The 16,533-nt window shown below is 37.5% G+C and overlaps 1 protein-coding gene across 4 annotated transcripts in view; it reads right to left on the bottom strand.

The window, feature by feature from the left end:
* The window catches only part of FHIT (fragile histidine triad diadenosine triphosphatase), a 1,481,620-nt gene that overhangs the window by 800,394 nt on the left and 664,693 nt on the right, over positions 1-16,533 (bottom strand). For all 4 annotated transcript variants that reach the window (XM_034997431.1, XM_034997432.1, XM_034997430.1 and 1 more), the window contains one exon: positions 7,632-7,751. In XM_034997431.1, the coding sequence (XP_034853322.1) occupies positions 7,632-7,734 (103 nt within the window). In that variant the 5' untranslated portion in view covers positions 7,735-7,751. The remainder of the gene's footprint in view (positions 1-7,631; positions 7,752-16,533) is intronic.

The following is a 16,533-nucleotide window of genomic DNA, read 5'->3' as shown; positions in this document are numbered from 1 at the left end:
ATTGAAGAACACATACCAGGTTTGAGCCCAAGGGTCTCACGGCGGCTTCTTCCTATCAGTCTTCATCTGTCTACCACCAGGGCTGTCATCGAGACATGTCCACTGGCACGTCTATTCCTGTTGTTAAACTACCGAAATACTTCTGTAGGTACCACCCCCTGAGTGCTGCTCCTTCCTCTTTGCCTCTTCCCAGGGGCTCTCCAGACCTCTCCACATGCAGAAATTAATAGGTTGATGTCTGACACAGCAGAGAGCTTCCAGGAACTACCCTGACATTGGTCAGTGCCATGTGTCCTAATCGTTTGCATATAAAAATAATTCCTCGGCCTAAGATATATCCACCCACATCCTGAGCCCCCACTGTGGGTACATCTAAGCCAAACCAAGACTCCTGAAGCACATTCAAAGCCTGCAGCAGAAATCCCAGGACACTAATTTAGAACACAAAACTAGTTCAGATATCTAGTATTGTAGAGAGTTCTTAGGATAAGGCCCATTTAGAATTTATGCCCAAGAGCTATTTGCAAATTTATAGTTATTTTTTTCAGTCAATTAGTTTGAGACAAGAAATGGAAGCTAAGTAAATAAATTAGATTAATTTGCAATAAATATAAATTATGCTAATTCTAAAAACTGAACATATACAAACTATGTATATATAATAAACAAGGAATATACGTAAGACTCTATTAGCAAAAGAAAGCCATCTTGACTTACTGTGTTGTAGAAAATCCATATTTATTCATTCAATAGATTTTAACAGTTTTGATATGTGTTTGAAAAGATAAGATAAACATTAACTGCCTACTGATGTTCTAACAAATCTATTTTCATTCCAAATGGAAATTAGAATATATTTTGCATTATTTAAGTTAATGACATGACATTTCTTATGAATAATGATGTATTATTTCATTCGTTACTTCTAATTATGTCCTGTTATAAGTGCAAGGCTGGCAACACCATGACTAGCCTTTCCCTATTCCTCACAATCTGATGACTTGCACGGGAAGCAGGTCAAAAATATGCCCAGAATATAATGAACAGAGTTCAGTAATCGTTAACCATAACAGCTTAAAATTACCTGACGAAAGTTTCACACAGAAATAAATAGAAATGGGAAATGGCTTGCCATGTTATAGGATATTCTTTCTTGCAACTAATAGGAGAGAGATTCTACTTGTTACTTTAATACATTTAATTAGCATCCTACCATTTGCTACGGCTGGAGAGCACCCCTAATTCTATCCTCCCTGCTCTCCACACTCACACACCAACAGAGCTATATTTTATATAGACAGGCAGATTGTAAAGATATCTTTTTCCTGTTGTGAAAGTGAATCTATAGGCTTTGTGCAATCTGGAGAGAATGTGGGAACTTCCCAAAAGCTCAAAAAGCCAGTTGTATTTCTTATTTCCCTCCTTTAATACATGACCATGGTCAGACCAGCCCATCTCACTCCATTCACAGCAGGGCCTGAAGCTAGAAGGTAAATCCTATTAAGAAGAGTCAAGGTCAAGGAAAATCATCCAGAACTCAGTAATTAAGAACAGGGGCCAAGTGAACCACAAAGCCACTGCATGCATATCCTCATCAGTCAGCAAGGAGCCAGGGAGAGACACTGGACAGTAGGAAGAGGCCAAGATGAGGTCTAGAGACCAATATGCACATGCTTTACGCACCCTGTTTCATGGGTGAGTCACCTTTATTTGAATGGGTCAGGACAAAGTATATAAAATCTGCACATTTTTCTCCATCCAATTTCAAACGTTCCCTGCACACATACAAAGCATCTATTAATTCCTTCAGTGTCAGGTGCCAACAATCCATCATTCTGTCTACAATAAAAACAAAGATGCCAGTCTCAGCTCCAGGAACAAAAAATAAACCTGGGAGAGGAAGAGCTTGGCAAGGAGGGCTCCTCTTTTTCCTCTGGTACCCATGACAGTGACTGCCCACTGACCCTGCATGCGGCCTCAGAATCCTCCTTAACAGTGTGAGCTCACTACCAACTGAAGAAGAGGCATTTGCGATAAAATGTATTTGCTTTCTGTGCAGTAATTCCTTAGATGACAAGTGAAGACGGATGAGGGTCACACAAGGTTTGTCTTGCAGTGGGGGTTGCCAGGATCATCTCTGGTGGGTTCTAGACACTGAAAAAAGAGGTCAGTCAACTTAGTGAATGATAAAAACATCCAAGAGCCTCTTCGGTTCCTGCTGACCAATGCCACTGAAAATGGTTTCTAGCTACTAACCCAAGCATAAGCAAACATTTATATGGAAACCTTCCCCACAGAAACCGGAGAAAGAATGCTCTAACTGAACAATCACTACTACATGCAGAACTCGAACACAATAACCTGCCAAATAAAGGAAAGAAAAATATGACGATAAGAAAACCAACTTACCCCACTGCAGCTCAGGACAAAGGACAGCAAGATTGTCCTTGAACATCTCTCCAAGCGTAGTTTAAACTAGCTAATATACAACAGGCCTGCATAGGGTGGAGGGGAAAGACACGCTTAGGGAAATTTTAAGAAAGAAAAACTATCTTTAGTAATAAGGATATTAATATAGTGCTTGTGCTCATTTTATTTGCACAGGAAGGTTTAAAAAGAAACTCTTTTGAGAAATGAAAGATCATCACATCACTAATAACTGCAGTTTCCTGAACAATTAAAGAAATTCACAAGATTACAACCTACTCAGGAAATGACAAATATTTCTGATTTTTATGGAAGAAACTAAAAGGGCACTTTTATCTATAGCATCCAGTCCGTAAGAAGCACTGTTAAGTAATGAGGCTATTTTTATTATTTGTTCATTCACTTGAGGAGTACTCAAGATGGCAATGGTCTAAAAACAGCAAACTTGCTTGTCCAGAAAGGTAAAATTGTATATTGGAAGGCATTTGCCAGAGTTTTCCTTTTTATTTATTAAAGTGGGACCTTAGAGCACAATTTCTATCGTGCCAAACTTTTGTTTCTAATATTCAGCAGAAATATCTTTCAAATTCCATAGTCAAATTCTTCACAAATATACTTCATAAGGCTGTCCTCAATGCATCATCCTAACACTGGACTTGATAACATTCGGTGTGCGACGCTCCTGTTTGGAAAAGTCTGTTTTTTTAATAACTGATTCAATAAAGTGTTGACAAATGATTTGTAAAATATAGTATGGCCAGTGAGCCAGGTTTATCTCTGTCATTACATGCTGCATTCAACCCGTTCACAAATGTTGCCATGTCCCCCTTACGTTAGAGCTCCTTATGCCATTCTGAATAGCAATCCAAAGATCAATACAGAGTCTGCTGAAAACAACAGGACATAACAAATGAATAATTTTATTTACAATAAAAAGTCCCAGTCCCTAAATGGATTCCACTAATGCTCAAATCCATTGTTCATGCTCAAGATGGGAGGTAGACCTAGCATAATGCAAGGGAATGGGGTTCGGAGAAGTATTAACCACACTGGTTCAAATTTCTTTAAGCCACGAACAATAGCTGGACTGCACTGAGGTACATGAATAAAATGTTCACTGCAGAATTCTGAAGATGCAATCTCCAAAATGCTTCTATTCTCTCACCAAGACACTCTAAAAAGCATTTTCCAGTAACAAGAAATTAATGGATTAAAGACATTCTGATATATCCTTCCAGAGTGTTGTACCACAGAGGCCAAAGCCTATTCAATCAGCTTTAAACACTGTTTGCAACAACAGAAGTATTTGCTTTAGGTGGGGACAAGGAGGGACTGAAGTGGGTCTTTTGAGAATGAAGCAAATACTCTTGCTTCAAAAGCTTATCTTTGGCCCTTGATCTGACAGTTCTTTTCCTCCTCTGAAAGGTATGAAAAAGTCAGTGAGCAAAGTCATAAGAAAAAAAGGGTTGGGGAGAGGGAGCAAAATGTTAGAGAGCATGCAAGTTGAAAGATGACATTTACAAGTCTCATGAATGGCACATTCCCCAAAGGCCACCTGAATACTCTTTTTTAAAAGAAATCATCATAAATACAAAATAAAATTTTCCCATTTCCATAAAAATGCCAATATATTGCCCTTAAGATGCAGACTTGTCCATTGAAAATTAACATGCCAAAAAAAAAAAAAAAAAAGAATCTTTCCCCATCTGCCATCAGTTAATTCACCACTTTTAGACTTAACTCTGTATACTTGTAACACAGAAATATAAACAAGATTGCAACTGACAAGGCAGGAAGGGAAAGTTTAAAAAATTCAGCTTGAATAGGATATTAAAAAACCTGGAATAAAATGGGAACAAGATTTGGCTGGTGTTCGGGAATACTGAAAAAGCAGGATTTCCATGCACCCTTGTTGCCCCCCTTCATTGAAATTATCTATATGATCCTTATGTTTATCATTTCATTTTAAATTCGGTCAAGATAGAACTTTGGATGCTGAGGAAAAACAGATGTGCAAGAGCAGGTCCTGCCGCACCCCTTTCCAGGAACTAAGGACTTAGCACCAGAGCCAGCAAGAATGCACATAGTTCTGACTTGAGGCAAACTGGTTAAGTGTTTGGCACCATGCCTGGAACAGAAAAGGAGCTCAGGAATAAACTGCTTCATGAATCAACATGCAAATAAGGAGCCAAGGGTCACAGAAAGGACTGAATATTTTCTTCCTGAGAGGACAAGCCAGGTATCAAAACATCTTAGCTGTACTGAAAAAGGATGGGAAGGAATCCCGGTGCAGAGACAGGCAGGTTGGGGGGGGTTAGGGGTGGGGGGAGGGGAGGGTCAGGGGAAACACGGTGAAGGGAAATGCAACATCTCTTTAGGAAATAGTTGGAAAGGGGGAAGGCTGAGTCAAAATAATGAAAATCTTTTAAAACCATGCTAAGGAGTTTGGACTTTATCCTCAGGAAAAAAAAAAGTATATTCATAAGTGGTTTATTTACAAGGGAATAGGAAGGCAAGAGAAGATGGGAGCCTTGAGGTCTAGGAGGTGTGGGCCCGAGTGGAGTCCAGGAGCAGACAGGGTGCAGGGAGCTGGAAGACCTAGGAGACCCACACCAGGGGGCTGATCTAGGGCAGACAGAAGAGAACACTGGGGGAAGATTAAAGCCCACTGCAGACATCTCACCATTTATTTTATGAAATGTTAGTGGGCAGAGCTAGCCACAGCTTCAATTCCCAAATCACAAGACAAAAGAGTATCACTTTCTGCAGGCGAATGAGTAACATATGAAGATTCTTCTCACAGTTATCACCTAACTGAGTTTACAAAGGTAAAGTGAAATTAAAAAAAAAAAAATCACAAAATCATCATATAAGAAGGATTGTCTGAATACATTATCTATTGGCCCTGAGACCCCTTTAAACCCTGCAGATATGAAATAGCCTCAAAAAGTATACAGATTATAAAAATGTCTTGGTTCTGTTATCCCCAGAAAGGGTTGGCTCCTTGTTGCTACTTTCCAAACAAACTCAGATTTGTTCATTTTAATACAATATCCCCTGCATCCCTGGCATTTACTCAAAGATAAGAGAACTGACCAGGACCCATTTCCAAAACGGCAAGTCCAGTGCCATCTGGAACAAAAGCAGTTATCAGTCACTAACTGTTCACTGCTCAGAATAGGCATTTCCCTAGAAGCAGACACCAGAACTTTTCTTAAGTACAAACATGCGTATGACCCACGTCTTGTATCACACATGCCAAATGGGTTAAAAAGACCATGAGAAGTCAGGTTTCTTACTGTCAATATATAAGTAAAAAAAAATAATAATAAGAAAGCTAAATTCAATCCATTATTAACCATTAAAAAGGCAGTACAACTCGGCAACCTCACATTTTTTCAGGCCAAGGTATTAAAATGCATTCATCTAAAATCACATTTTCATCCCAGGTCCCCTCTTTGATACAAGATAGAAGTCAACTAAAGCTAGCACTCTAAAGATACCTTTGGCATTTCAACCATTTTCTTCTGATACCGGAATTGTCAAGCATTTTCTTTAAAAAAAAAAAAAAAAAAAAAATTCCTCAGAGGAAAAAGACAACCAGAAACTTGCAGCAAAATCAAATGAAAATATAAAACGCTTCTGTTATTTTAAGAACTTCACAGTCTCTTAGAACTCTATAAAATTGGTATACAATTTTAAAATTGTTCTTTTTTAGAGGACCTTCCTGAACCATTCTAGTTCTTATTTTTACTTCAATAGAGGAATATTTTCTAATATTATTTATAATGTAGACTATTTTTAAAAGAAGAGTTAAATATCAAGTAGTCATTCACATATCATTTAGTAGTTTACTGCTGTGATCATTAGTTTTATAAATTTACAAAATTTATTTAGCTAAAATTAAATTCAATGAATTTGGGCATCTATCATAAAATCACAATTATCTTTCAATGTATGTTTTCTTACTAGTATTATTTTCAATGTACAACAGTTATATGGCCAAGAAAGATTATTCCTAAAGTTTTCAAACATCCTGAAAACTCCCATGGGGGATATATATATATATATTTATATATTATTCTGGAAAAAATATAATATTTTTATAATATATATTTTTAAATATTTATAACATATAAAACCAGTTAGTCACTAATATTACATATAATATATATGTGATGCATTATATAAAATATTAATATTAAAACATATTACTAATATAAATATGATTAATATGAAAATATATTAATATAGAATATTAAAATATATAAATATATATAAAATAAATAATATATATCTTATTCTGGAAAAAATCTCAACATATTTATAGACTTATACATTCAGAATTATGGAAACATTTATTTCAAAGTAAAATCACATTGTTGTGTGGAAAATGTTGCATTCTACATAGTAAATTAGAGGGAAAACAAAAAAAAATTCTAGAGAGTCAGTACAAAAGTCATATGCACACAGTCATGAGTGATACTTTCAGCAACATAAAAATAACTCCAGAATATTTCACCAATTCCTGCTTCTCCCATGGCAAAGAATAAATCTTCTACTGAAGTCAACAGGAGAAAAGACTACAACTCAGTGGTCAGAGAGAAATAAAACAACTCTAACACCAAGGACACTGAACAATGATCTAGAAGTTGCGATGCTCTCCAAGAAAAAAAAAATGCTATTTCAGACCCTAAAATGAAAACAACTGTTTTGCAGGTATATTTGTGTATGCATTTGCTTGAATGATCTCTAAGAGGTAAAGACACCAAGTCAGTCTCAAGTCTTCATGTAATACCTTATTTCCACATCACAAAAGTGCCACCCAATTTCTCTTACTATTATTATTCACAATTGATAACTGAAAACAAAGCACTCATGATATTCATTGGGCCCCTTTAGACGCACCTATTTATTTACACAGCTTTGATAGTGAAAAGGTCAAGTAAAAATTCACCTCCAAAGCCACGGTTGCTAAGCAACTCTTTTCAGAAGTTCTGCAACATTGATCAAGCATATTACTGGTGCCACCAACTGGATTCGGAATAAATGCAACATCTTACCTGGTTTCTCCAAAGGGAGAGGAAGGTGGATTCCTTGTTTACCTTTGCGGAAGGACATGGGAGGCCAACGCTGTATTCCTTTGGTCTGTTAAGTTCAGAGGCTTTTTATTTTTCCTCTCTTAAAAAAAAAAAAAAGGATACGTCCTGGTACCACAGGTTTCCTATTCACAAGAGCAAAGGACAGTTCTGTTTTGAGAAAAACGACAGAGGGCTTGATGAGGTGTTGGCCAAATCGGAATGACATTTCCTCACAGTTGAAGCCTGAAAGAGAAAATGATTTAGGAAATGAGCTTTTATAAAATTCAGATGAGAAACACAGATTATACACAACTTTAAAGAAAGCAAATTCCATTACTACAGATATTTAGTTGCAAAGATGACGTCATTGAAGCTGTTCCCCACTGAATGTCCACTGAGATGGATTCTGGCAAGTCCTCCTAACATATATTCTCCTCTCCTTACCCAGCATTGTCTTGCTTTAGAGTGTTTTGAAGCAGAAGCTTGCACTTAGACAACAAAAAAAAGTCTTAAATCCTTCTGTGATTCAAGTTGTCACTTTAACCCAAATCTGCTAGGTGCTACCTGTCGGCTCATTTTTACCCATTCATTTCATCATCTTTGCTAAGATGAAATTTTTAATTGTTAAGCACTGCCTATAAACCGTTTAATTCGTAAATGATTTTCTCAAACGGTTTTATCTCTGTTTAAATAAAAGTAATTTAGAAAAAGTACAAACACCATTTGACCTTGCCTACAACTACAAAAACATGAGCACTCTGAGAGAACTATTAGAGTAAAAATTTCAAAACGGGGAAAAATTTTTGAGAAAAAGAAAGGGCAAAACAGAGTTCAAGAATGAGGACTCCTGGCTGATGCAGAGCCAAGATGCAGCAAGGCGTGTGAAATGTTCCATATCCTCTTTTTGGGGGAAAGCCATGGGGGTGCAGGGGTGGTTGAAGGAATTTGGCGCTTGGCATTTGGGGTATGAGGTAATAATTTTCCAAAAGTCAGATGCCTATACCTGGCAAAGTTACTTCTGAATGACTAAGACACAACCTCCTTGGGAAACCATTCATTTTTCTAATTTAGAAACTGCCCCACTGCAAAACTATGAAAATAGATCAACCCATGGGAAACCAGAAACTGGATTACAAAAAGGATGTCGTCAGAAAATAGTTGACTACCTTATAAAGCATAACAATAAGTGTACAATTGTTTGATGATCCTGATGTTCTCAATGACTCAAAAGATACAGAGGGCCATGCAAATGTCATCTACGGTCATCTAGAAGTACCCACATAGCGAGAACCTAACACATTTCAGGGACAAAGACATAAAATGGAAGCTTTGCCTCAATGGTACAAATACTGGTTTTCAGAACATTTACAACTAGCTCATGAAAGGCCATTAGGCCATTGAAAATCATCTAACCTAGTGGTTCTCAAGGTAGGTTTCCTGGACCAGCAACATCAGCATCCCCTGGGAACTAATTAGAAATGTAAATTCTGTAAATTCCTACTCTGGACCTATCAAACCAGAAACTCTGGGAGAAGAGCCAAGCAATCTACGTTTGAATAAGCTGTCCAGATGATTCAGAACCATGATCAAGCCCAACTAGTCTCCCAATCCCTGGGTCCTTCCCTACAGAATCCTGGCCAACTAGCTGGCTAGCCTATGCTTGGGTATACCCAGTGGTGGGAAGTTCACCACCCATTGCTTCTAAGACAATTCCAGCAATTACATAGCTGCCCTTCCCACCAAGTCTATTTATTTGTCATGGATTTATGCCTTAGCGCCATATGAAACAAGGAGCACGCAAGGGGTAGTGCTTCAGATATTTAGAGTTAACCTTTACTCATTTCCCATTTTTCTAAAATAAACAAAGCACTTCGTTTCAGTCATTCTGCAAACAGCATTGATTCAATTCCACTGCAGCTCTTGGTGTTTTCTTGTTTTGTTTTTGCCTGCCCAGCATTTATGTCTGGCCATAGCACCCGGATTTTTCTTTGGGTAACACCCCACTGTATTCTGTTTGGGGGGCTATTCCCACTGCCTGATTCTAGGGACAAGAAAGTAATCCAGACATCCTTAGGCTTCTATCATGTGACTGGTTCAGGAGTGGAACAGGACAAAAAAATGAGCCACTGGAAGAAAGGAGATCCATGAGAGGATTACTACTGACAGTACAGAGAAAGAACTTTCTCCTGCTGAGTTGCCAATTTGGTAGGACATGAACTGGAACAACTAGAGGTTACACGGAGTAGAGTCTGCCTGACATCCAGAGCCCACAAGGAGGCCGGCAGAGCCAAGATAGAGACCCATTCCTAGGACATTTTTTGAGCACCTGGATCTAACAATGCTGTAAGGAATAGCATGCCCAGAATGTGTTTCCTCTCAAGGATTATTGTACAGAATTGACTGAAACACAGGCTCAGCTGATGAGCTCCTATTAGGAGTCCTTGAAAGGCTCTTCATCTGATTTTTCTTACCATTTCTCCTTTATCGCTATGCCCAGCCCCATTCTTTCCACCACAGAGCTTCACTTTTTCATAATATATTGTTTATCTTACTTGCATTTTATATTTTCCTTAAAATTTGTATATAAATTGTATCATACTTTAAATCTCATTCTGCCTTTTTTTTCCAACACTGTTTTAGAACTCATTCATGTTGCTCTAAGTAGATAAGGAATGAATTCATTCCTTTCTACTGCTTATTCACTCTCACTACATTACACTGTAATTTTCTTTCCCTGTCCCTCTAGTGCTGAAGAATTAGCTTGTCTCCCATCTTGTACCACAAATACCATTGTAGTGGCCACCTTCCCTGAGTGTGTAGGCTAGAATCCCATTATTTGGTTTTAATATCTGGATTTTCTAAAATAAATGCACCAGTTCGCATTCCCAGAAGCAATAGATGCAGATTTCTATTTTCTCACATCCTTGCCAGCACTTGTGAGCCTCTGATATCCTAGCTGTTACTGGTATGAGAGGCAAAAATGGAATCCCTTCATTTTACTTTCTCTCTCCAATGTGACCTATGTGAGTATTTCTCCTTCTTGTATTGCCAACTCACTTTTTGCCTTCTTTTATAGGAGTTTCCTCCCTTCTATTTTCTAATTTTTCAGAGTCCTTTGTATATTTAAGTATTGATCTTGGTCTTTTAAACATAATTATATTTTTACCATCTGTTAGCTTTCCTATCATATGATCCATTAAACAAAAAGCATTCATTTTGATGTATTCATTAATTTTCTTTTTATGGCTTGTGCTCTCTTACATAATAAACCCTTCTCTACCACAAGGTTATAAAAATATAGTCTTAAATTTTTGTCTATCAGGTTTATAGCTTCATTCTTAACAGGCACTTAATCCACTTGGAACTTTGCTTACAGTAGGAATTACAAAAATGTGTTTGGTTTTTATTTTTGTGAAACAATTTTCCTACCACCAATTGCTAGGAATAATTACACCAAATCCCCTTATTTACAAAGGAATGAGTCTGTACTTCCAATGTTGATTCTATGTTAGATGCTAAAGAACAGGGGTGCCAGATTTTTCTCTCTAAAGGGCCAGATTCAGCTGGTCACACAGGCTGCTGTAACCACTCAACCCTGTTACAGCAGCAAAAAAGCAGCCAAAGACAATACATAATAAATGGATGTGCTGTGTCCCAATAAAACTTTATTCCTAAGAACAGGCAGCAGCCTGGACTTGGCTTCTGGGCTGTAGTTTGTCAACTCCTATTATATAACGTTAATGCCTTGTAAAAGGAGGATTCTTCTTTATTCACCCATATGAATTTGAGATTCAACTCTGCCCCTTGAAAAAATTTATTCCTCAGATGTTGATTAGAATTACAGTGATTTTAAATTTTAATGGGGGAAACCCGACACCTTCACAATATTCAATCAATCCATTTATGGATGCTGCATTTATGTTCTATAATACCATAATAAAACTCTTGAAATAGAGTTTTAAATTTCCTTTATACGTTTTATGAATTCTTAGATTTATTCCTAGATAGCTTTTAGTTTATGTCACTATTATAAATGGTATCTTATCATCATAGTTTATAATTGGTTATTCCCAATACAGAGGAAAGCTATTGATTTTTATATTTTGCTCTTACAAGCTGGCAACCTAGCTGAACCCTTGGATTGCTACTAATAGTTTCTGCTGATTCTCTCTGGTTTTCTATATAAATGATTTTACTTAGAAATAATGACAATTATCGCTCTCATTTCAATCTTTCTACTTTTGTTGGTTTGTCTTGTTGCATTGGTCAGGCATCTGGTAATGTGGTGAAAGGCAGAAGTAACACAGGCATCCTGGTCTTGCTCCCAACCTTAAAAGGAATGAGGGAATGAGTTTAAACCTCGTCTGTTCCACTAAAAATGGTATCTGCCATAGGTTTTTAGTATAAAGGCGTTATCAAGCTTTAAAAAAAAAAAAATCTCTATTTTAAGTCTGCTAAGGGTTGATTCCATTTAAAAAAAAGAACTTAGTTGGTTTTGTTTTTTTTTTTAAAGATTTTATTTATTTGACAGAGACACAGCAAGAGAGGGAACACAAGCAGGGAGAGTGGGAGAGGGAGAAGCAGGCTTCCCGCCGAGCAGGGAACCTGATGTGGGGCTCGATCCCAGGACCCTGGGACCATGACCTGAGCCGAAGGCAGACGCTTAACCATCTGAGCCACCCAGGCGCCCCAAAAAAGAACTTAGTTTTGTTTTTGTTTTTTTAAAGATTTTATTTATTTATTTGACAGAGACAGAGACCGTGAGAGCAGGAACACAAGCAGCGGGAGTGGGAGAGGGAGAAGCAGGCTTCCCCCCGAGGAGGGAGCCCGATGTGGGACTCGATCCCAGGACCCTGGGACCATGACCGGAGCCGAAGGCAGACGCCCAACGACTGAGCCACCCAGGTGCCCAAGAACTTAGTTTTATTAAATGTTTTTTGTCATTGATCACACAACCTCTTGTTCTTTGCCATTAATGTGATAAATTATGGTAACACTTTTTAAAATGCTGAAACATCCTTTCACTCTTATGAAAAATTAAACTTAGTCACAATTATTTTTAATACACAGCTAGATTTGAATTTAGTGTTTTTCATGTCATAAATGAAGTTAGCCAATATTTTTTACCTGGTTTTGTTTAAAAAAAAAAAAATCAAACTTAGATGTTGGCTTTTCTTTGTTCTATAAGAAGTTTTATAAGCAAGGATTTTCTGTTTGAGATTTAAATAGAACTACTTGTCGGGCGCCTGGGTGGCTCAGTTGGTTAAGTGACTGCCTTCGGCTCAGGTCATGATCCTGGAGTCCCGGGATCAAGTCCCGCATCGGGCTCCCTGCTCGGCAGGGAGTCTGCTTCTCCCTCTGACCCTCCTCCCTCTCATGCTCTCTGTTTCTCATTCTCTCTCTCGCAAATAAATAAAAATCGTAAAAAAAAAAAAAATAGAACTACTTGTCAAACTGTCTAGGTCTACTTTTATATCACAGGATTGTTTTGATAAGCATTATAATTTATTTAATGGTTACTGATCATTTTTCCCTTGCATCAATTTTTTAGCCTAAATTTATCCTAAATCTTTTTTTTCATCTAAATTGATCTTTATTGGTAAAAAACTCATTCTTTTAACAGATTAATAATGTAATCCATAATTATTTCTTTTACCTATTTTGTATTCATAATGTATATTTTTTATCAGTTTTCCTGGAATTATACCTAGCCTATTAAGCTTCAAAGAACTTTTTTCTAGTTCTTTGCTTTTATTATCTCTAGGTTATTGCTTATTTTCTGCAATAAAATTCTTTCCCCTTCTTTCTTCCTTCCTTGTTTCTTCAGATTTACCATGCCATAGTTTTTTTCTAATTACTTGAGCTCAACATTGAGCTTAGGGGGTTTCAGACTTTCTATTTTCCTCCTAGGTAACAAAAAGTTACACATTGCCTTCAAAGTACTCCATTACTAGCTCTCTCAAACGTTGACCTTTGTGCTTTTATTACTACTCAATGTAAAACTTTGCTATTCTTGTTATCATTTCCCATTTCACCTGAGGGTTATTTTGTAGTAGGGTCTTTTCATTTCCAAACATACGAGATATTTCTGCTTTTTCTTAACGATGACTAATTTTAAAGTGCTGTAGTTTAAAGCACTAGGACTATATATTCTGCATTTGTTGAGAAGTTCTACACACATGGTAAACCAAACTCATTGGCTGTTACCCAAATCTGTTCTTTGCTTACTCTGGATTATTTCATCTGCTTCTGAAAAGATGGTGCTGGATTTCTAGGATTGCTGAATCTGTGTCAAAGGGCATCAATTCCTGCCTTCTGTACTATGGCATGTGCATATGCTCCTATTCATTTTACTCCCCTGAACTACTGTTCCTTTTTCTCTTTGTATTTGACAAGCATCACTTTTTTCATCCCCTTATCATTAGACTGTGTCCTCTTAAATGTATTTTATAAATAATATGGCATTTTGTTTTCTGTCCGTGGGACAATCTGTCTTGATTAGTTTAACCCTCAGACATTTATGCCAATTCTTCTTTAAGCTTATTTGGAACCTCCTATTTCACCTTTGTTTCCATCTTCTCTGTTTCACTTTTTTCTCCTTCCTACCGTCCACTGACTCAGATCAAATTTCTTCCTGTGGGTCTGAAAATTCTGCAACCTATTTCCTCTCAATAGAGATTATTCTTATTATAATCTAAACTAGTGCTCAACTTCCCCATCATAAAAGCAGATCCATCTCTCAGTCCCTTGGCATATTCTTACCACCTTAGATCTCTTTTAGGTATCTTCCCCACCCCCCACCCCCCAGGTCTACCTTCTGATGCACTGAAATACAGCATTGTAATTTCATGTAGTTACTGATATGCTGGGTTTTTATTTGTACCCTCAGAGATCTTGTCTGAAAACAGTGGATGATGGTATACGTAAAGCTCATCTCACTATGTCACATGAAATAGTACCAAAAAAATGGTAATATTTTTCTATCTCTTTGCCCAAATCCAATTAGCCTCTTCTTTAGTCGCGGTAAAATTCTGCCCATTTGTGCTGCTAGTGGACATGCTTCCTCAAGTTTTAATTTCAATGAAGAAAAACACTCCAGCAACTATAAAAGGAACAGAAGTAGAGCAAAGAGTCAGAGCCAATATCGTGTGATGGGAAGATTACTGCATCTCCAGGATCTCAAACTGTCTGCAAGGCTGAGATAAATATTAAATACTTTCCCCTCACGTGAAGATGACCGAAAGCAATTTCATTTTAAGCTGAAGTAAAATTGTTTTTTTTGTGTTTTTTTGTTTTTTTTTTTAACCCAACAAGAAGGCTAAATGTACCAATCTTCTGTTGAATTCCCAGAGGAAAATCACCTCCTGGGATCTGTTACTTAATATGGAGTTGGCTTCTGGCATCCACAAAACCAAGCACCGGGTTAGGGACTTCAGTCTAAGCTTTAGGTCTCTTCAGACTTATTAGCAGCCTCAGGTAAGACCAAAATAGAAGGCTAACTCCAGAAACAGTGACTGAGTACTGCATGTGTCTGTTTATAAACAATAGCATATTAATGAACACCTAAAGTCTTACACTTTTAGCTACTTCTTTAATTTATATTCCTTAATAATAACATCTGTTATCTTGAACGAAAACTATATGCCTTCAAGGTATTAAATCAGTCTCTATTTCCCACCTTTTCAGCTGTTGAAGTTATCTGTACCCTACAGTCCCTTTTCCTCTCTATCCACTATAACCTGTCTCTGCCTCTCTATCTCCTAGAACTCACAGCAGCTGGTAGCATCACGTTATTTTTAGGACTTTGTCTTCAAAATTTAGTACAGAGAAAGGAATTAATGAAAAGGTCTCTACTGACTGTTCACATTTAATTTTGTGACTCAGTGGATTTGATCAGTCATTTTCTGATAGAGCTAGATAGGCAACCTAATTCACAGTGAAATAAGGTTCAATGGGCACAAAAGCAAATGCTCTAAAATGTTAAATTTCCCAACCATTAACAACAGGAGATGACAATAGCTCACTTCAGGGTAGGTCAGGTTTCTTCCTGGTTTGCTTTCAAAATGTGATGTTAATGTCCAACTAAAATAACTGCCATATGCTTCTAAACTTGTCCCTGAAAAGAAAAAATCAACTGTAGAATTCGAACAGAAAAGGCCCTCCAAGATCGAATAGATACATTCCCCTCATTTTAGAGATATTGAGTAACTTGGCAGGCCAAGTGGCTTACTCAAATTCACTGTGAACCTCAGAGGGTCTCCTTTAGAGGATACTATTTGGGGAAGATACAAACTCTTCGTAAGGATTTCTCAAATTTGGGAATCTAGGACTTGAGAGACCCCACTTTCAGAATCTCTCAAGTAAAGATAACTGTCACATTCAGGAATCGTTTGGTGCCAAAACTATAGGGCAGTAGTCTTGTAGGACAGTGAGCTGGTGATCCGGAATACATGCCTATGTCTATCACATTCATATTATTTCGTCAAATGGAGAAGACAAAATATGAACTCCTTTTTGAGAATGGGAGGACCCTTCAAAGCCCAACAACCCAAGTTTGAGAAGCTCAGGACTTTAGCAAAGGCACCTACCAGATCATGCCTGTGAGGATGTAAAATCTTACTCAACAGACCACCAGGAGCCCATTTCATGACTCTCTCTTTTCCCTAAAGAGAATGATTTCTTTGGGATAAATTTAAGTCTTCATATTTCCCCAAGCAAGGTAATAGGCTGATTACTCAAAATGTGGTCTACGGACCAACAAGATCTGCATCCCCTGAGAGATGTTAGAAATGCAGGTGCCCAGGCTCCCCCCGGCCAAACCATCAGCATCATTCCATATTTAAACAAGATTCCAAGTTGTGCTGTATGCATATTAAAGTTTGAGAAGCACTTCCCTAGAGCACTAGTTCCAATTAAAATCACCATGGGAGCTTTTCTAAAACAATAGATTCTTAAGCTCCTTCCTGGCCTGACTCCAGCAGAACCTCTGGGATAACGATGTTAAGAACACAGCTCAAGGATCAGT

The sequence above is a fragment of the Mirounga leonina genome, unplaced genomic scaffold, assembly GCF_011800145.1.
Source record: "Mirounga leonina isolate KUSES-001 unplaced genomic scaffold, KU_Mleo_1.0 Mir_94, whole genome shotgun sequence".
NCBI classification, from domain to species: Eukaryota; Metazoa; Chordata; class Mammalia; order Carnivora; family Phocidae; genus Mirounga; species Mirounga leonina.
The sequence above is the reverse complement of the archived record's forward strand: the minus strand, read 5'-3'. Positions and strand labels throughout refer to the sequence as shown.